Source organism: Podarcis pityusensis, assembly GCF_964106645.2.
Source record: "Podarcis pityusensis genome assembly, chromosome: 4".
NCBI classification, from domain to species: Eukaryota; Metazoa; Chordata; class Lepidosauria; order Squamata; family Lacertidae; genus Podarcis; species Podarcis pityusensis.
In genome coordinates, this window is record NC_138027.1 from 10310452 (window position 1) to 10332702 (window position 22251).

At 46.6% G+C, this 22251-nt stretch overlaps 1 protein-coding gene across 2 annotated transcripts in view; it reads right to left on the bottom strand.

Moving 5' to 3' along the window:
* The window catches only part of GAB2 (GRB2 associated binding protein 2), a 148834-nt gene that overhangs the window by 44097 nt on the left and 82486 nt on the right, over positions 1-22251 (bottom strand). For both annotated transcript variants that reach the window (XM_081002093.1, XM_081002094.1), the window contains exon 2: positions 21302-21602. In XM_081002093.1, coding sequence (XP_080858219.1) covers positions 21302-21602 — 301 coding nt within the window. The remainder of the gene's footprint in view (positions 1-21301; positions 21603-22251) is intronic.

The window sequence follows — 22251 nt, forward strand, 5'->3', positions numbered from 1 at the left end:
CCCATCGTTCAGCCCGGACACTGAGGTCCAGCTCCGAGGGCCTTCTGGCAGTTCCCTCACTGTGAGAAGCCAAGTTACAGGGAACCAGGCAGAGGGCCTTCTTGGTAGTGGCACCCACCCTGTGGAACGCCCTCCCACCAGATGTCAAAGAGAAGAACTACCAGACTTTTAGAAGACATCTGAAGGCAGCCCTGTTTAGGGAAGCTTTTAATGTTTGATGCATTACGGTATTTTAATATTTTGTTGGAAGCCGCCCAGAGTGGCTGGGGAAGCCCAGCCAGATGGGCGGGGTATAAATAATAAATTATTATTATTATTATTATTATTATTATTATTATTATTATTACCAGCCACCCATATTTCTGCATGTCCCCCAGGCATCTGGTCAGAGCCACTGTGAGAACCGGATGCTAGCCTAGATTGGCTACTGGCCGGATCCGGCAGATGTGGTCTTACGTTCTTATCTTCTTAAAGCAAACAGGACCTCCTGGCTGCTACGCTTTTCCAGCTAATGATCTCATGGTCCCTGAATTGGAGAACATAGGGCCACCCCCGTCTGATAACTCCTGCAGCCTTGCCACCCACCGTGCTATGCACTCTCCCTAAATACGAAGCGACTGGCAATCTGAAACAAAAAGCCAGGAGCCAGCGTCCCTTGAAATAAATCCAATCTTGTCGCCTACTGAGGAAGGGAGAACTTGGGAAGGTCTTCAGGGGCTTCTCCCACCCTTGCCATTATATAAATTTAATAAATAAAACAACAACAAAAAAGCACATTTCTTCTACGCCCAAGCTGCCTGCCAGAGGATCGTCTAGGGAGGGCTAGTGGATGAGTCAGCCGATGAAACGGCCGATCCCCACATCTTCTCTGTACCAAAGAAAACCACCTCAGCTCCCGATATTCGCTCCAAAACTCCTACACGAAGTATCCTGCAGGTTAAAAAAATAATTCCCCCACCCTCTCCTTCCTCTCTGAAACAATGCTCTTATTGGGTGGTAGATGAAAACAACTCTTTGGCCACTATCTATACCACACAAACACACACACACAAAGGAAAGGGAGCCAAAGAAACCAGCAAGGCAGTGCCTTTGGAGGATCACTATAAAACTGATTAGATGAACTGTTCCTCTATTCATTTCCCCATCCCCACCCCATCTATACCCTTATTCAATGGCCTTTATAGATGTGTAGAACCCAAGGTCTTCGTCACCTTTGGACATTTGTCCATGCAGACTGGGGCTAATAGGAGTTGGAATCCAACAAAAACAATTTCATTATTTGTACCCCGCCCAGTCGCATAGTTAAAGCTATGGTTTCCCCAGGAGTGATGTATGGAAGTGAGAGCTGGACCATAAAGAAGGCTGAAGCCGAAGAATTGATGCTTTTGAATTCTGGCGCTGGAGGAGACTCTTGAGAGTCCCATGGACTGCAAGAAGATCAAACCTCTCCATTCTGAAGGAAATCAGCCCTGAATGCTCACTGGAAGGACAGATTGTGAAGCTGAGGCTCCAAGACTTTGGCCACCTCATGAGAAGAGAAGACTCCCTGGAAAAGACCCTGATGTTGGGAAAGATGGAGGGCACAAGGAGAAGGGGATGACAGAGGACGAGATGCTTGGACCGTGTTCTCAAAGCTTCCAGCATGAGTTTGACCAAACTGCGGGAGGCAGTGGAAGACAGGAGAGCCTGGTGTGCTCTGGTCCATGGGGTCACGAAGAGTTGGACACGACTGTTCAGGGAAGTTTTTAATGTGTGATATTTTAGTGTATTTTTGGTTTCTATGGAAGCCGCCCAGAGTGGCTGGGGCAACCCAGCCAGATGGGCGGGGTACAAATAATAAATTATTATTATTATTATTATTAAACAACAACAAGAACAACACCCTGCCCAGTGGGTTGGGTTGCCCCAGCCACTCTGGGTGGCTTCCAACAGGTATAGAATCATAGAACTCTACGAGTTGGAAGCAACCCCAGGGACCATCCAGTTCAACCTTCTGCAATGCAGGAATATGAAGCCGTCCCATACAGGGATCCAACCTGCAACCTTGGCTTTATCAGCACCACGCTCTAACCAACTGAGCTATCAGTTGACCTACTCTCAGTGTACTTCCAAAAAGCTTTCCACAAAGGACCTCACCAAAGAGTAAGCTTAAAAGTAATGGAATAAGGGTAGAGCTCCTTTTGTGGGTTGGAACAGGAAGCAGAGAGTAGGAATGAATGGAGAGTTCTCCCAAAGAAAGGATGTGGAGGTCCTCTGTGAGTGCCTGGGGGCAAGTGGAGGATGGAAGGCGGCAAACAGATTGAGGTTGAATCCTGACAAGACAGAAGTGCTGCTTTGGGGGGGAAAGGGGGCGGGCTGGTGTGGAGGTCTCACTGGTCCTGAATGGGGTAACTGTGCCCCTGAAGGACCAGGTACGCAGCCTGGGAGTCATTTTGGATTCACAGCTGTCCACGGAGGTGCAGGTCAATTCTGTGTCCAAGGCAGCTGTCTACCAGCTCCACCTGGTACTCAGGTTGAGATCCTACCTGCTCGCAGACTGCCTCGCCAGAGTGGTGCATGCTCAGGTTATCTCGCGCTTGGACTACTGCCATGCGCTCTCCGTGGGGATACGTTTGAAGGTGACCCAGAAACTACAACTAATCCAGAATGCGGCAGCTAGACTGGTGACTGGGAGGGCCACCGAGACCATATCACATTGGCTCCCAGTACGTTTCCGAGCACAATTCAAAATGTTGGTGCTGACCTTTAAAGCCCTAAACGGCCTCAGTCCAGTAGACCTGAAGGAGCGTCTCCACCCCCATCGTTCAGCCCGGACACTGAGGTCCAGCTCCGAGGACTTCTGGCGGTTCCCTTACTGTGAGATGTGAGGTTTCAGGGAACCAGGCAGAGAGCCTTCTCGGTGATGGTGCCCGCCCTGTGGAATGCTCTCTTATCAGATGTCAAGGAAATAAACAACTACCTGACTTTTAGAAGACATCTGAAGGCAGCCCTGTTTCGGGAAGTTTTTAGTGGTTGATGTTTTATTTTGTTTTTAATCTGTTGGGATCCACCCAGAGTGGCTGGGGAAACGCAGCCGGATGGGCGGGGTATAAATAATAAATTGTTGGTGGTGGTGTTTAGAAAACAGAGTCCCCCAAGCATCTGTGTTTGGTATTTTTATGTTGCGAACTGCCCTGTGATAACATCAAGAAGAAGTGAAAGATAAAATACGCGAATGGATCTGATAAAAGATACCAACTGAAGGGAGGGAGGGAAGTCACAAGCTTGGCGGAGCTAAAATGGTTATACAGTGGTACCTTGGGTTACATACGCTTCAGGTTACAGATGCTTCAGGTTACAGACTCTGCTAATCCAGAAATAGTACCTCGGGTTAAGAACTTTGCTTCAGGATGAGAACAGAAATTGTGCTCTGGCGGTGCGGCGGCAGCGGGAGGCCCTATTAGCTAAAGTGGTGCTTCAGGTTAAGAACAGTTTCAGGTTAAGAACGGACCTCCGGAACGAATTAAGTACTTAACCCGAGGTACCACTGTATGTTGATTGTTGATCAATGTATTGTTAAGAAAGAATGTGTAAAGAAAATAATAATAAATTATTGGGGGAGGGGGGAAACCAAATGTTAAAAGACTTCCCTGTATGGTCCAAACTTGCCATCCATCCTACTACCTTGCTGGGGGAGGAGACATACACACAAGCTTCTCCAACCTGGTGCTCTCCAAATACTGTTTGGACCCTAAGTCCCATCAGTCCACAAGCAGGAATGATGGGAGCGTTGGGGAAGGCTGCTGTGGAGTATTAGGGCACAGCTGCAGGACTGCCCACGCCTAGGCTGACTTCCTGTCCTCGCTCTCTTTCAATTGTTTAACACGGCATATGCTCCAGCTGTTCCTAGGAACAAGGCCCAGCCCCTATTTTCCTCAAAGTCTCCATATCCCATCACGCGCTGTTCCGGAACTTCGTAAATGTCAGGACAACACATCCCTCTTTCTTTGAGAGCCTCGTGCTGAGAAAAAGAGGGGATTGGTTTTCATCGCCTCCCTTCCTTTCACTGCAGACTCCAGGCACTGAGAATTCCTGGGTATTTATTCGCTGTTGAACAACTTCATTAATTGTGGTTTATTGCTGTTATTTATTTCCTCCTAGGCTGATAAGGGTAGAATTTATTAGCTTGATCCCGAGTTCTGTATGGGTGTTATTGTTCTGGTGTGTTTTTTAACTTGCTCTCTTCGAGAATTTCCATGTTTTGCCTCCAAAGTGCCCATGTTTTGTGGTAAGGAATGAAGCACATATCTGAACTTCGGGTTTCTTCATTTAAAGCAGATTAAATGTCACTCAGATATAAAAAATTTGCTAAATCCCCGCACAACCACAGACTTTTTGTGGTTTGGAAAGTGACAAAGATATGCGCGGAAAGGTGCAGGACGAATGAATGACCACTGGGAAGATGTGTAAAATATTCCGCAAGTGAATCAGAATGAACGATCATTGTTGTCTAACCACCCCACAAACCAATCAGAACAAATGCGAAATGAAGACGGGATATAATCTAACCTCTCTGTAACCTTGTGCATGGAAATCAGGATCAATGCTCATTATGTTATTTTGTATGTATTTCTTAAACATAAGCTTCTGGGTTAGGGTAGATTGTTTTATTATGTTAATTTACGCTGTCGTTTGAAAAAAGAAAACAAAAAGAAATTGAAATTGAAATTTATTTTTTAAATGGTCCAATGGAGCAATACAGTGGAAATTCGGTTTTCGAACATAATCTGTTCCGGAAGACTGACTTTCAAAACGTTCGAAAACTGAGGCGCAAAGGGAGGTCTGCAAATTTACAGAGAAAATTGAGGAAAATGCAGTGGTACCTCAGCGGAAACTGTCTGATTTCCGAGGTGCGTTCAAAAACGGAAACATTTCCTTCTGGGTTTTCAGCGTTCGGGTTCCAAAACGTTTGTCAACGGAGACGTTCAAAAACTGAGGTACTGCTCAGTGCTGGATTTACTTATAAGCTAATCAAGCTTTTGGGGCCCCCCCAAAAAAATTTAAATGGAAAAAAAACTGGATGCACATTTCCAAAATATAAGATAAAAAACAAATAGAATAAAACCTACACACAGCAACAGTGTTTTGTGTTGTGTAGGCTCCTGTGATGGAAGTCATGGGCCCCGCCTGCTAGCCTGCTTCCTAAAATATCACTGTTTCGCTCATTTCTATATATAGTGTGCCCCCATTCTGCATGGACTGATTGCATGGCAACATGTGCAAATGGCTTGAGATACCTATTAGGTCCATAAATTACCATATAGCATATATTCAACACACACAAAAAAGCGGCAATTTGTTGTTGACAAAGGACAGCTGGACATATAAAGGGCCCCATTACCTTCAGGAGCTTAGGGCCTCATCAAACCTAAATCCGGCCCTGGTACCGCTGTACAACTAATCAATCAAATGAATGAATAAATAAATAAATAAATAAATAGCACCAGCGATCTTACTGCGCAGACACACTGAGTTGGCTCCCTCCCTTCAGCATTGCCGAAATGGCTCTTGGCTTCCACAGCTACTTCCTAGCCATCCCAAGCCATTTATTTAAGAAGAGCCGGCAAGATCAGCCCAAGGCTCCTGTGCCTTCACACCAGGCGGAAGTTCAAAAGGTGCAGTTATTCCCCCCAGTGCATTTCCATGCCACGTATATGTTTTTCTAAGCTGAAGTTCTTGAAGGTGCAGTAATACTTTTTGGGTGGATGGCAAGAAGATCAAACCTCTCCATTCTGAAGGAAATCAGCCCTGAGTGCTCACTGGAAGGACAGATCCTGAAGCTGAGGCTCCAAGACTTTGGCCACCTCATGAGAAGAGAAGACTCCCTGGAAAAGACCCTGATGTTGGGAAAGATGGAGGGCACAAGGAGAAGGGGACGACAGAGGACGAGATGGTTGGACAGTGTTCTCGAAGCTACCAGCATGAGTCTGACCAAACTGCGGGAGGAAGTGGAAGACAGGAGTGCCTGGCGTGCTCTGGTCCATGGGGTCACAAAGAGTTGGACACGACTAAACAACAACAACAAATCTGATTTTTGTTTGCATTTTTTTATGTGTAAGAGACCCGTTTCGTTTTTAATGATGGCGCTTTAAATGTGGATCTCTATAATGTTTTCATGGCCGCTGCAGCCAAAATGGAACCCCCATGTTCAGAGGCACTCTATCTTTGATCACACAGGGGCCTGCTGCCCGTGGGCTTCTGAAAATGACATGGCTGGACTGGCTTAATCAGGAGAGAAATTCCTTATGTTTTCTCTGTCGCTTGATAAATAGAGGCAATGAAATTAGAGAGGGGAGTGGGACATAATCGAACATATTTCAGCATCTCCTGTGTGCCAAATATACTCCTCTCCTCTGGAATTGTTTACTCTTTAAAACGAAAGCCAACTAGCGCAGGATTCTTAAAATAACTTGCTGCTTGGGACTCAGGAAACTTCGGGTCAAAGACATTTACGGAGAGAGGATAAAAATTAAAGAGGCAGCTGGCTATAAAATTATTGCTTCATATATTGCACGTACGGCGAGCCTCTTTTGAGCCTCTGGTGCCAACCAAAAATGCTACCTTTGGTCAAAGCTGGCCAACAAACTGTTAATGTATTTCATATTGCATTTATTCTCAATTTCCCCCACCCCAGTCACCACAAGGTACCAAAGGCAAGTCACAGCAATGTAAAGCAGAACATTAAAAACAATTTAAAGCAAATTTCAACCACAGTAGGTCCTAAAAAATTTAAACTCAAGTGTCAAAGGCCAGGGTGCAGAGGTTGAGTCTTCAGCACTGAAGGAAAGCTGTGTAATGAAGGTGTCAGGCACTTTCCTGTGTGCGGAAAGAATCATAGACTTTTGAGGGACCCTGAGGGTTATCTAGACCAACCCCCTGCAAAGCAGGACTCGAACCCACAACCTTGAGATTTAGAGTCTCAAGCTCTACCGACGGAGCTATCCCAGAGCTCCACAACTTATTCATTTATTTTATTGCATTTCTATCCACCCTCATAGAATCATAGAGTTGGAAGAGACCACAAGGGCCATCGAGTCCAACCCCCTGCCAAGCAGGAAACACCATCAGAGTACTCCTGACATATGGTTGTCAAGCCTCTGCTTAAAGACCTCCAAAGAAGGAGACTCCACCACACTCCTTGGCAGAAAATTCCACTGTCAAACAGCTCTTACTGTCAGGAAGTTCTTCCTAATGTTTAGGTGGAATCTTCTTTCTACCCTCTCTCTCTAAGGACCTCAAGGTATGGTTCTCCCCCTCTTCATTCAATCCTGACAACAACCCTGTAAGGTAGGTTAGGCTGAGAGGCAGGGGCTCGTCCAAAGTCACCCAGCGAGCTTCACCGGCCGAGTGCGGATTTGAACCTTAGGGCTGCCACGAAGAATACCTTCTTCCAGAGCAGCCTTTCTCAACCTGTGGGTCCCCACAGATGTTGTTGAACTACAACTCCCATCACCCCTAGCTAGCAATGGGATGATGGGAGTTGTAGTCCCAACAACATCTGGGGACCCACAGATTGAGAACCGCTGCTTTAGAGGGTCTGGAGGGAAGGAGGCGGTCTTTCAGATATTGATGCGTTTTATTGACACGTTTTTATTATGTTCTATTGATGGAGTGTCCCCTCCTTTGAGACTTACTGGCAGTAAATAAATATAGTTTTATTGACCAGAGGAGTCAACCCTGCTTCCCAACTACAAATCTGTGAGCCCCTCCAGACATCCTTTGTATTGTACTCATGATTTGCGCTCACAATACTATTGGGACATGATTTGCATTCGTGATTCTGTACATAATTGTGCTTTCAACACCTGCATAAGGTTTTTTTTGGGGGGGTGGGGGGGTTATATTACTTCAGCTCCAACCAGTGCAATATAAACCCCCCTACAAAAAATCAACAACCTTATGCAGGCATGTCCCATAGCTGTCAACGTTTCCCCCTTTTTAAGGGAAATCCCCTTATTCCGAATAGGATTCCTCGCAAGAAAAGGGGAAAGTTGACAGCTATGCCCATAGCTTCCTGCTAAAATCCCATAACTTCTTATGACTTTTTTTTTCAAACTGCGAACTTTTTTCCAAACCTTTTTTCAAACCTAAAATCTCATAATTTATGATTTTTTTCCAAACCTTTTGTAATATACAAGAGTGGCATGCCAAAGTGCCAGAATGCGCCTTCTGCTTTCTGTTCTACCCACTCCTAAATACCTCCTGTTGATGGCAGATACCAGCATTCCTGTGGTTTGTGTGTGCTTGGGGGGGGGGCGGTGGTTTAGCAAAACTTTCAGTGCAAAACTGGAAGTGTGGTGGCACCATGTCATGGCACAACTAGCTTGTGCATGAGAAACAGTGAGGGGGGGGTGAGCAGTGGGAATGGCGGGAACATGGAACATGGGCATACTATTAATGAGTCACTGACACGTTGCTGAAAACAGTCACAATAAACCAGCAGTCTGCATGAGTAGTCTTCTCACCATAGAATCATAGAACTTGAGAGGGACACCCAAGGGTCTTCTAGTCCAACCCCCTGCAATGCAGGAATCACAGCTAAATAAACCCGGGCAGATAGCCATCTAATCTCTGCTTAAAACCCCCCAAGGAAGGCAAGTCTACCACCTTCCAAGGCAGTCTGTTCCCCTGTTCCCGTTTACCGTATTTTTCACTCTATAAGACGTGCCAGACCACAAGACGCACCTAGTTTTTGGAGGAGGAAAACAAGAAAAAAAATATTCTGAATCTCAGAAGCCAGAAGAGCAACTACACAGCGAAAGCAGCGATCCCTCTTGCTGTTCTGGCTTCTGGGATAGCTACACAGCCTGCATTCTCTCCATAAGACGCACACACATTTCCCCTTACTTTTTAGGAGGAAAAAAGTGAGTCTTATAGAGCAAAAAATACGGTAATTAATTTCAGCTACAGATCGGCAGATCTTCCAATATCAGCTTCTCTCAATTTCACATTTCCCCAATCTTCAATTTGGTTCTCTACATCATTTACCCCCCCCCCCCTTAGAAAGTCCTCCTGAAAACTTCTCCACCATTTTGGTAGGAATATATACTTGCTTGGGATGCGGGTGGCGCTATGGGTTAAACCACAGAGCCTAGGACTTGCCGATCAGAAGGTCGGCGGTTCGAATCCCCGCGACAAGGTGAGCTCCCATTGCTCGGTCCCTGCTCCTGCCAACCTAGCAGTTCGAAAGCATGTCAAAGTGCAAGTAGATAAATAGGTACCGCTCCAGCGGGAAGGTAAACAGCGTTTCCGTGCGCTGCTCTGGTTTGCCAGAAGCAGCTTAGTCATGCTGGCCACATGACCCGGAAGCTGTACGCTGGCTCCCTCGGCCAATAAAGCGAGATGAACGCTGCAACCCCCGAGTCGGCCACGACTGGAACTAATGGTCAGGGGTCCCTTTACCTTTATATACTTGTTTGTATGCAGTTCTACCCAATACAGTTATACCTCGGGTTACAGATGCTTCATGTTACAGAGGCTTCAGGTTACAGACTCTGCTAACCCAGAAATAGTACCTCGGGTTAAGAACTTTACCTCAGGATGAGAACAGAAATTGGCTGGCAGTGGCGTGGCGGCAGCGGGAGGCCCCATTAGCTAAAGTGGTACCTCAGGTTAAGAACAGATTCAGGTTAAGAATGGACCTCAAGAATGAATTAAGTTCTTAACCCGGAGAACCACTGTATACAGCTTTGCAAGTCCATTTTCCCTAACAAAAGCATTTCTGTACAGTGGTACCTCGGGTTACAGATGCTTCAGGTTACAGACGCTTCTGTTTACAGACTCCGCTAACCCAGAAATAGTACCTCTGGTTAAGAACTTTGCTTCAGGATGAGAACAGAAATCTTGCAGCAGCAGCGCGGCGGCAGCAGGAGGCCCCATTAGATAAACTGGTGCTTCAGGTTGAGAACAGTTTCAGGTTAAGAACAGACCTCCGGAACGAATTAAGTTCTTAACCCGAGGTACCACTGTATGCTGTTTTTCCCCCTTCTAATTTATGCATTGCTATGCACATTTCTGCATTTTTGTATGCACTGCTTTGCTGGAGAAGGACAGCATGGCAAAATTCGCAGAGGCACGGATTCCGAAGACGCTGCGTTTCACTTCCATGTTGTTTGGGAAAAGGGGGATTACCCGGCGTCGCTTTGAAACGCGAACTGAATCGAACCCCTCTCCCGCCCTTCGTTCCAGCCGTGCGCCGAAGCGTTTGCCGACTTCCTGCTCTTCCGAGCGCTTGACACCCTTCCCCTCCTCCTCTACCCCAAGCCCTGCCAAGAAAGCGCACATGGCGACCTGCCTTTGCGAGCGAGCCACCCCCAAGTCATTGTTAATCTGCTCATGATCTCTCTTCCCCCACCACCCCAGAGACAATGCGCCGACCGCACAAAGCCAGCGGGGAAGGAAGCGGGAGTGTGCGTCTCACAATGGCGAGGAAGCACTCAGGGGTCTGCTGCAGCTGCTGCCATTTCCCTGGCCCTGCTAAGGTGCCGCAAGTAAATGCCGTTGCAGTTCAGAGGCCTTGAATGTGTTGCCGGAGGCCTTTTTGCAATTCTTCAACTACCATCTGTCATATTAAGAGAGAGAGAGTGAGTTTACTTCCTATCTTGCTTTCCTATGGTCTTTCATTCTTCTTTTCTCCCTGTTAATTCTACCCCATGTTCATGATTTGCTTCTTGAAGTTTCCTGTCTTGGATTAATGAAGGTAGGCACAGGAAGGTGATGGAGGAAGATGAAGGAGCCTATATGAGGAGCAGGATAGAAAGGATATCCCCGGGTGGGAGGCTGGGAGAAGCTCCCAGGTGAGAGCTGGGAGGAGTCACTCTTCTGTGTGAGGAATAAGGGTTAAAACGTAATTATGACAGAGGACCTCGTGTTTATTTCTTCTTCTTTTTCTTCTCTTCTACTTCTTTAGTTTCTTCTTTTGCTTATTCTTCCTTCTTATCTTCTTTGGATGAATTCAGCTTTCATTGTATTTTATGTCGAAAATTCCGAACAAAAATTGATATGTATATACAGTGGTACCTCAGGTTACAGATGCTTCAAGTTACAGACTCCGCTAACCCAGAAATAGTACCTCGGGTTAAGAACTTTACCTCAGGATGAGAACAGAAATTGTGTGGCGGCGGCACGGGAGGCCCCATTAGCTAAAGTGGTGCTTCAGGTTAAGAACAGTTTTAGGTTAAGAACAGATCTCCAGAACGAATTAAGTTCTTAACCTGAGGTACCACTGTATATATAAAAGGATGCACAGGCAGTACAGAGGGTAGGGATGTGCATGGCGCTGTGGTCTAAATCAGTGAGCCTCTTGGGCTTGCCGATCGGAAGGTCGGCGGTTCGAATCGGCGGGACAGAGTGAGCTCCTGTTGCTTGGTCCCTGCTCCTGCCAACCTAGCAGTTCGAAAGCACGCCAGTGCAAGTAGATAAATAGGTACCGCTGCAGCGGGAAGGTAAACAGCATTTCCGTGCACTCTGGCGCTCGCCATGGTCCTCCATGTGCCAGCAGCAGTTTAGTTTTGCTGGCCACACAACCCAGAAAGCTGTCTGTGGACAAACGCCGGATCCCTCGGCCTGAAAAGCGAAGTGAGCGCCACACCCCATAGTTGCCTGTGAGTGGACTTTAACCGCCATGGGGTCCTTTACCTTTAAATCCTTAGAATGGTAGAGTTGGAAGAATGGTAGAGTTGGACTACAAGGATCACCTAGTCGAACCCTCTGCAATGAAACTTTTGCCCAAAGCGGGACTTAAACCCACAATCATGAGATTAACTGACTGAGCTATCCCTTTCATCTAGGTTGATTCCATTTCTATACTGCCTCTTCTCCCATGGGAGGCCAGTGAGCAGCATAAAAATGCAATCCAAAAATACATTTCTAAAATAATAATGAAAAGACAAAACAACACCAGTTGCAGAAATTTCAGTAAGCATTCCTGTCTCAAAGGCCCGGGCAAACAGACAGATGCATTTGCTCAGAGGGGGAGTTCTGCAAACGGAAATACTTGCAGGAACTATTTTAGAAGCCCTACCATGCTACAGTGGTACCTTGGGTTACAAACGCTTCAGGTTACAGATGCTTCAGGTTACAGACTCCGCTAACTCAGAAATAGTACCTCAGGTTAAGAACTTTGCTTCAGGATGAGAACAGAAATTGTGCTGCGGCGGCAGCGGGAGGCCCCTTTAGCTAAAGTGGTACCTCAGGTTAAGAACAGTTTCAGGTTAAGAACGGACCTCCAGAACGAATTAAGTACTTAACCCGAGGTACCACTGTATTTGATGTTTTAATGTAGGTTGTAAACTGCTTTGTGTGTGATTTCCCTCCTTAAAAATACTAAGCGGTATGGGATTGAAATGAATAATAATAATAATAATGTTGTTGTTGTTTAGTCGTTTAGTCATGTTCGACTCTTCGTGACCCCATGGACCAGAGCACGCCAGGTACTCCTGTCTTCCACTGCCTCCCCCAGTTTGGCCACACTCGTGCTGGTAGCTTCGAGAACACTGTCCAACCACCTCGTCCTCTGTCGTCCCCTTCTCCTTGTGCCCTCCATCTTTCCCAACATCAGGGTCTTTTCCAGGGAATCTTCTCTTCTCATAAGGTGGCCAAAGTATTGGAGCCTCAGCTTCAGGATCTGTCCTGAATATTATCTGAATAATAATACAGTGGTACCTCGGGTTAAGTACTGAATTCGTTCCGGAGGTCCGTTCTTAACCCGAAACACCACTTTAGCTAATGGGGCCTCCCACTGCCACCACGCCGCCAGAGCACGATTTCTGTTCTCATCCTGAAGCAAAGTTCTTAACCTGAGGTACTATTTCTGGGTTAGCGGAGTCTGTAACCTTAAGCATATGTAACCTGAAGTGTATGTAACCCGAGGTTCCACTGTAATAATAATAATAATAATAATAATAATATCCCAGCCCTACATAAGAGATGCCAGGCATTTAATCTGGGGCTTTCTGCCTGCTCACTGCTCACTTCCTCCCAGAAAAGCGACAGGAGTCTCGAGGAGTTAAAAGTTAACTTCTGTTGCCACCAGAGGACCATTGCGAACACACAGAGTTCTCTGATGGGACCACTCTGAACTTTGCTTCCAAAGGCCGCTGTGTTCACACTAAGTCCTTTGTGCCCCTGTGTCAGAACAGTCTGTGACTCAGACACCCCTCTCCCCTCCATTCTCTTCCCCAAACACACTTGTCCCCTTGCTTTTCTTTCTTCCTCCTTTCCAAAGATCTTCTGTGGGGAGGGAGAGAAGCAAATCCCATACCGGGGGGTGGGGGGCGGGAACTGTGCGACCTGAGGAGACACACTGTACACACTTCCAAGGTTGTGCTTTTCAGGCCATGCACAGAAATGCATCAAAAGATGGGGAGAATGAATTAATTCAAGTAGTTCCTCGAAACGGGCTCCTTTGCAAGCAAATTAATCCTGATTTTTCATGCTCAAGTGTGAGGCATTTGGGAAACACCACCTGAGGGCATGCAGGGGGTGGGCCATAGAGTTGGAAGGGACCACGAGGGTCATCCAGTCCAACCCCCTGCAATTCAGGAATTTTCACCCAACATGGGGCTCGAACCCACGACCCCAATATTAGGAGTCTCATGCACTACCGACAGAGCTATATGACACTTGGTCCCTTCAGTTTCTCGTTTAACCAGTCTTCAGGCAGCTAGACTGGTGACTGGGAGCAGCCGCCGAGACCACATAACACAGGTCTTGAAAGACCTACACTGGCTCCCAGTACGTTTCCGAGCACAATTCAAAGTGTTGGTGCTGACCTTCAAAGCCCGCTGAACAGCCTCGGCCCAGTAGACCTGAAGGAGTGTCTCCACCCCCATTGTTCTGCCTGAACACTGAGGTCCAGCTCCGAGGGCCTTCTGGCAGTTTTCTCACTGCGAGAAGCCAAGTTACAGGGAACCAGGCAGAGGGCCTTCTTGGTAGCGGCACCCACCCTGTTGAACGTTCTCCCACCAGATGTCAAAGAGAAGAACAACTACCAGACTTTTAGAAGACATCTGAAGGCAGCCCTGTTTAGGGAAGCTTTTAATGTTTAATAGGTTATTGTATTTTAATATTCTGTTGGAAGCCGCCCAGAGTGGCTGGAGAAACCCAGCCAGATGGGCGGGGTATAAATAAATTATTATTATTATTATTATTATTATTATTATTATTATTATATCAGTGATGTAGGTGTGATGTATCTGAGGGGTGGTCTTAGGTTACACCCCTTCTGTGATGTATGTATGATGTTTCTGGGGGTGGTCTTGATCTACAGGGTGGCAATTTCAAAAGTCTTTATAAGGCCTTGTGCACCATTTTTCTGGGTGCTCTTCCTCTCCTGTGGGTGAGGGGAGCACCTTGTTGCAACAGATCAATAAAGATCAAGCTTACTAGCTGCTTTGCTTCTCAATATTCTCTGGTTGGCCTCTGTTATTCTCTCCTACCAATAGGGAACCTATGTAAGGACTCTATATGGGCTCTTGGATACCCCATAAGGGAAAAGGGCAATTTTTGTTTACAACAAGTCATACCTCGGGTTACAGCCGCTTCATGTTGCGCTTTTTTGGGTTACGCACCCGCCGAAACCCGGAAGTACTGGAACGGGTTACTTCCGGGTTTCGGTGGTCGCGCATGCGCAGAAGCACTGAATCGCAACCCGCTCATACGCAGACTGGTACGCTGCGGGTTGCGAACGTGCATCCCACACGGATCACGTTCGCAACCCGAGCGTCCACTGTAATTTTCTTTCAAGATCAAATCAATATTATTTTGATCTTGCAGGGCCCTGAAAAGGACCCATCGGCTGGTGCCTACTCTGCCTGTATGGTAATCCAGCACAGATTTTTTTTTTGGGGGGGGGTCCTCAGCCTCATCTCAACAGACTTGGGGGGGGGGGGCTGAAGACACCTCAGCCCTACAGAGTTGGGGCCTTCAGGCGTTGCACTCAAGTTGGGCTCGGAGGCCTGCTATTGTGGGAGCACCCAGCTGCTGAAAACAAATCACAGTCCGTGTTTTTGTTCCACGAGCCTTCCTGCTTCAGAAATCTGAACGACGCACTTAAGGACTGAAGAAGAGTTTGGCTGCTGGATCGGGCCCATCTAGTCTCATCACAGCCAAATACAGATGAATTTTATGGGAAGCCTGCACTTGTCCCCTGAGCAATATTTATTTTAAGCATAGCTCAGAGTGGGTTGGGCTGGATTCCTCATCCGATCCAAAAGTGAGAGGGGGGAGGCAGAAAGAGAGAGGCAGAGAGCTAACAGCACACAAAAGTATGTTTTAGCAAAACAGATGAGAAACTTCGGTTCCCAGATGAGAGTTGGACACCTGCCCATTGGGGCAGGCAAAATACAGACAGCGCCATTCCTAAGAAGCGATTAACATTTCTGCAGCAAGGATAGCCAGTGCTTTGGCGTGAATGCTGCAAGTCAAGCCCAAGGAACGAGACCACGTGGCTCAAGCACGTACCCAGCTTGTGGATAGCAAGAACCAGAAATGCCGTGATGGATCACACCAAAGATCTACTCGGAGCCATGTATGGCTTCCTATAGTGGCCATACAGATAGTTCCTGGAAGCCTACAAGCCGGACAGTGTTGGATGTGCAGCAGCAGGAATCATTACATTTTCAACTCGAGGGTTAATTATGTTATCAGTAAACCAGCCAACCAAGGGGCATGTGTGGAGGTGTTGCTTAGCATCCAGTCAGAGTAGCATGATCTCTAGTGCTCTGATTGGCTATGCACTTCCGAGGGAGCTTGTCCTCTGTGTGTTTGGTTGAATGTCTCCCTTCTCTGTACAAGGCCTGAACTAAGAAAGGCAAAACTTTATTTTGCCTATGGCTATGCACTGTTTACCACAGCAAAGTGTTATTGGGATTTCTTTCTCTCTGGACTCTGCTTGTGTTAAGTTACTTTGTGAAGCAGACACAAAGACTACTCTTCTACTCCTGCCCCTTGTTGGCATCTGTTGCACAGCTGTTTCCCTTTTCTTGTGAGGAATCCTATTCGGAATAAGGGAATTTCCCTTTAAAAAGGGGAAACGTTGACAGCTATGATCTGTTGCTTGGTGGCATGCAACATAGCCATTAATACTACTAAGACTAGTCCTCATTAATTTGTCTGGTCTCCTCAAAAGTGGGCAGAGAAATGAATGTAAATTTTGACATTACAGTCGTACATTGGAAGTCAAACGGAATCTGTTCCGGATGTCCGTTTGACTTTTAAAACGTTCAAAAGCCAAAGCGCGGCTTCTGAAAGCCAAAGCGCAGCTCCTGCAGCCAATCGGAAGCCACAAAGGCCCGTCGGACGTTCGACTTCCAAAAATAGTTCGCAAACCAGAGCACTTACTTCCGGGCTTGCGGCGTTCAGGAGACAAAACGTTCGAGAACTAAGCTGTTCGAAAACCAAGGTACGACTGTATAGCAGGCTAGTTTCCGCACAAACCAAAACATCCCTCTGTCCAGACAATCAAGAGGCATCGTCAGGTTTCAGGGGCACATCCTTGCTAGGCCAAAACATGCAAAAGGGGTGTGAAGGAGGATGAGTGAGGGGTGTGGCCTAGGGAGAACCCCAAGGGCCAGGTAGGGAGGGCTTGAGGGCTATAATTGGTCCCCACTATTGTCTTTGAAGAATGCTGGGCTGGGGGAAAGATTGGTGAATCGAGGAGGCAGTCAGGGCAGGAGAGAAGCTAGAAGATAATCACTCTTGATGAAAAGGTTCAGCCACACGAGGATTTAGAAGGCATCTATGTGGGAATGTTCAGGGATGCAGGAGAGGATATATTGTTTGATTATAGCCTTTCCAACTTGTGTAAACAAGTTCAAAATTTAGCAGAGTAACTTTCCCCTTTTTAAACTCAGCGGATGCATTTGCTCAGGCTCACTAAAGCCTCTCTAATCACTGTTCTGGTATTTCCCCCTTATTCCCTCATAAAAGATAAGACACGACACAGTCTTCTATAGAAGTATAAAAAGAGCTTACTCACATTATGTTCACAATCGGATCCCAGAAGGCAGACTTAGCTTAGAAAAGTAACATACACCTGGAAACTATCTCATAAGGAGACAGTCCCTTTGTCCTCTCTTGGCTGGAAGTCAAGAGAGCATCTTTGGCTAAGCGGATGTTGCTTCTTCGATGCATGCAGTCAAAGAGAGAGAGAGATGGCTGCCCTGCCCTGTGCTTTTGTCGTTACCTGCACAGGTGAGGCCACGCCCACCTCTAGTCACATGCAGAGGAAGTCTGCCCCAGCCCAGAAGGAAACAGGAAGTTTTCCTGCTGGCTGGACAAACATTCCTCCCCATGTGTAAATTCTAGGAATGTTGTACTTGACTGCTCTTGTGTTTCACATCCCATGATCTACACCCAGAATGCATCAGGAATATCTATAAACGGCCATATGTCCTCTGTAGGCTCAAGTCTTCCTTCTTCCTGTGAACATAAAACAGCTTGGGAGCAATTGATTCCCACCTCAAGACGCCTCTCTTCCCTAATGCATCCAGACACGTCTGCTAAGTTTGCGGCTGCCAAACGCTGTGGCTTTTCGTTAGGCTAGCTGAGAAGAGATCAGTCTTGGCAGGTGAATTTGCTTCCTTTCCTGGGGCACTAACCAAGTGCGAGTTCCTCTTGCAAGGCCCTCCTCTCGCCTGCCACTGAGGTCACTTGGTCGACGCTTGGAGCTTTTCCACTTCAAACAATTCCTCTCTTCCCTCCGGGACGAGCCTGCTCCTAGCTTGTTTTCCACGGTGCCACTGATGACAATAGCCAGACTTCGATTACACATGGAAGTTCTGTATTGATTCTGCAGAACCGGGGCTTGTTTTGCTAACGGGAACACAAACTGCAGCCCGGACGTCTGACTGATAAATGTCGAGACCAAAGTCCTCCAAAGGGACATCTCCAAAAAGCCAAACAACTTGCATTCCTCAGCAAGGTGCCATCTGGTGGTCCCTCTCCCAAGAACCCAGAATACGGAAACTGGATATGAGAGCCAGTGTGGTTAGTGGTTAAGAGCGGTAGACTCGTAATCTGGGGAACCGGGTTCGCGTCTCCGCTCCTCCACATGCAGCTGCTGGGTGACCTTGGGCCAGTCACACTTCTCTGAAGTCTCTCAGCCTCACTCACCTCACAGAGTGTTTGTTGTGGGGGAGGAAGGGAAAGGAGAATGTTAGTCGCTTTGAGACTCCTTCGGGTAGTGATAAAGCGGGATATCAAATCCAAACTCTTCTTAACATTGGCATGGCACCATTAATGAAGATGCTACTTTACCGAGTTATAAGGAGGAAAAGGAGGTTCTGAAGGTATTTTTAGTTTAGTTGGACAAGAAGGAGTTTGGTCATCTTGATATCTGTAAACACCCAATGGATAGGCAGTTAGAGAGCCAAGGGCGTGAACAACCAGGGATATATGTTTTTTAAAAAGCTTGGAATCTCTCTCTCTCTAGCCTTTGGAATGTAAACACCCTTCAAAGTTTGAGGAGATGTGTTAGGGTTCTTCTCGGCATGGAAGATTTAGCACCACCCAATGACCGCTGTCCTGTTTTAATTTGGAAGAGGTATAGCAAACTTCTAATGTTCTTACAGTCACGAAATTAAAAGACGCCTGCTTCTTGGGAGAAAAGCAATGACAAACCTCGACAGCATCTTAAAAAGCAGAGACATCACTTTGCCGACAAAGGTCCGTATAGTTAAAGCTATGGTTTTCCCAGTAGTGATGTATGGAAGTGAGAGCTGGACCATAAAGAAGGCTGATCACCAAAGAATTGATGCTTTTGAATTATGGTGCTGGAGGAAATTCTTGAGGGTCCCATGGACTGCAAGAAGATCAAACAAATTGTCCAGTAGCACCCTTAGAGACCAACTAAGTTTGTTCTTGGTATAAGCTTTTGTGTGCGTCCTGTATACCTGAAGGAGCATCTCCACCCCCATCGTTCAGCCCGGACACTGAGGTCCAGCTCCGAGGGCCTTCTGGTGGTTCCCTCACTGCGAGAAGCCAAGTTACAGGGAACCAGGCAGAGGGCCTCCTCGGTAGTGGTGCCTGCCCTGTGGAACGCCCTCCCAGCAGATGTCAAGGCAATAAACAACTATTTTACTTTTAAAAGACACCTGTTTAGGGAAGTTTTTAATGTCTGATGCTGTATTGTTTTTGATATTTGGTTGGAAGCTGCCCAGAGTGGCTGGGGAGATAGATAGATAGATAGATAGATAGATAGATAGATAATAATAATTATTAAGCTGTCACAATACGAATGCTAAAACGGTTAAGGCAATACTCAAGCAGCAATACCATAAAATACTATAAATTCTGCAATATCGAAACACAGTTCTAATCAAGATTGCAGATAAGGCTTTGGCCTGAAGGCTCTTTGGAAGAGCCACGAAGAAGAAGAAGAAGAAGAAGAAGAAGAAGAAGAAGAAGAAGAAGAGGAGGAGGAGGAGGAGTAGTTTGGACTTCATATCCTGCCTTTCACTCCCCTTAAGGAGTCTCAAAATAGCTAACAATCTCCTTTCCCTTCCTCCCCCACAACAAACACTCTGTGAGGCAAGTGAGGCTGAGAGACTTCAGAGAAGTGTAACTAGCCCAAGGCCACCCAGCAGCTGCATGTGGAGGAGCGGGGAAGCGAACCCGGTTCACCAGATTACAAGTCCACTGCTCTTAACCACTACACCACGAAGGCAGTGTGGACCCAAGCAGACCTCCTTTCGGAAGGTGTTCTGCTACGTCGGTGCCACAGCTGATAAGGCCCTGTCAAATGTAACACCTCCACTAGCAGCACCAAATGCAGCCTTTGATGCACATCTCAAATCTTTCAGATGCTTTCAGTATCACAGGAGGCGGTTCTTAAGCTATCTCCGTCACAGGCCATTTAAGGTCAAAACCACCACTGCTTCGTGAAACAAGCTGGAAACCAGATCAAACATTGGCAGAGTTATGTGCTCCAGACTAGAGGCTCCAGTTAACAACCGCATTTTGGACTCACTGTACTTTTCAAATCGCCTTCAAAGCAGACCCACCTGGAGTATGCAGTATTCTAATGCAATAATAATACATTTTTATTTATACCCCGCCCTTCCTGGTTTAAAAACCGGGCTCAGGGTGGCTAACAGCAAATATAAAACATTGATTAAAATGCGACTTAAAAGCAGCATAAAACAGCATAGAATACAACATAAAATGCAGCATCAATATCAATAAAATTCAAAAATTCAGGGGTCACTTTGTTTGGGGGAGGGGGGGGGGGAGACCCCAGTCAGTAGACATTGAATGATCACCAGGGCTAACTGGCCAAGTTGGTCCTACTAGGGCCAGCAAGGAGGTGTGTGAATAAGAATTTAAATGTGGGGTCCCAGAAAGGGTTTCTTCATAGAAGAGGAAAGGGAAAAGGGAACAGAGGATCAGGCTAATTCAAATTGAAGGCCAGGCGGAATAGCTCTGTCTTACAGGCCCTGCGGAAGGAGATCAAGTCTTGCAGGGCCCTCGTCTCGTGGGACAGAGCATTCCACCAGGTCGGAGCCGTCACTGAAAAGGCCCTGGCGGAGGATAGTCCGGCTTCCTTAGGGCCTGGGACCTTTGAGCTATTATTATTCATGGACCTTAGGGTCCTCTGTGGGACATACCAGAAGAGGCGGTCCCGTAAATGTAGAAACGGCAAGGGCAAGAGTGAACATTATTATATACAGATTAAAAGGACACTATTGCAGATGTTTTAAATCATGAAATGAAAGGCTGTGGAAGCAAGTGCTAAGGGTATGGGCTTTATGATGCTGAAAGATGGACATGCCTATAAGAAGGGAGGACCAGGAATGGATTATTGAACAGGCTAAAGACCCTCAAAAATCATAATGTGGTTCACCAAGAGCACCCAACTTCAGAACGTGGTTCACCAAGAGTCTCAAAATTCAGGATGTGGTTCACCAAGACCCCCCAAATTCAAGATGTGGTTCACCAATAACCCCCAAATTCAGGACGTGATTCAGTAAGAGCCCCCAAAATTAATGACATGGTTTACTGAGACACCCCAAATTCATGACGTGGTTTACCATGATCTCCAGTCATTTTTGTTCCCTGTGGACAGCTTGAAAATAATGGTTGCTTAAGACCACACAAATGTACTTGTCAACTTACCTGCTCTCATCCTAGAAAACACATGTCAGGTTTTTCACTTCTACATGTAAGAAACAACCCTTTTCACAAGAGGAACAACTGCCTGTTGCTTTAAGGACTTTTTATTCTAAATGGTACCAACGTCTGTGCCGTGAAATTTCGCGCATACCTGGGTTCTCCTCGGACTGGTTGAATCCACAGATCTGGCAAATGCAACGGACCCACTTGTTCATATCCTCCTCTGTTTCCGCCACCAGGTAGAAAGTCCTCTCGCTAGTCTTGATATCAAAGACATAGCTGTCCTGCAGCTCCTTCTTGTTGAAGGTCAAGCCGGCGTCCACCTGCTCGCAGAAGTTGAGGTTGATCACTCGCAGGGGCTTCTTGGAGTGGTCGTTCTTGTAGTACTCCAGCACATCAGGGTCTCCGCTCATTCGCCCACTGCGAAGGATGAACCACCGCTTCTTCCATGCCTAGGAAAGAGAGAAGAGGTTGGGAACAGTCTGAATTTCTGGAATTAAGCATCTCCTGGCTAGCATGGCTGAGTCTGTAATTTTTTAAAAAAATAGTATTTTATTAATTTTCTAAAAATAAAAAAATACCGTATTTTTTTGCTCTATAAGAATCACCTTTTCCCTCCTAAAAAGTAAGGGGAAATGTGTGTGCGTCTTATGGAGCGAATGCAGGCTGCACAGCTATCCCAGAAGCCAGAACAGCGAGAGGGATTGCTGCTTTCGCTGCGCAGCGATCCCTCTTGTTGTTCTGGCTTCTGGGATTCAGAATATTTTTTTTCTTGTTTTCCTCCTCCAAAAACTAGGTGCGTCTTATGGTCTGGTGTGTCTTATAGAGCGAAAAATACGGTAAATACAGAATACAGTGGTACCTCGGGTTAAGTACTTAATTCATTCCGGAGGTCCTTTCTTAACCTGAAACTGTTCTTAACCTGAAGCAGCACTTTAGCTAATTGGGACTCCTGCTGCCGCCACGCGATTTCTGTTCTCATCCTGAAGCAAAGTTCTTAACCTGAGGTACTATTTCTGGTTTAGCGGAGTCTGTAACCTGAAGTGCATGTAACCCGAGGTACCACTGTAACAAAAATAAAAATAATAATACAGAAACAAA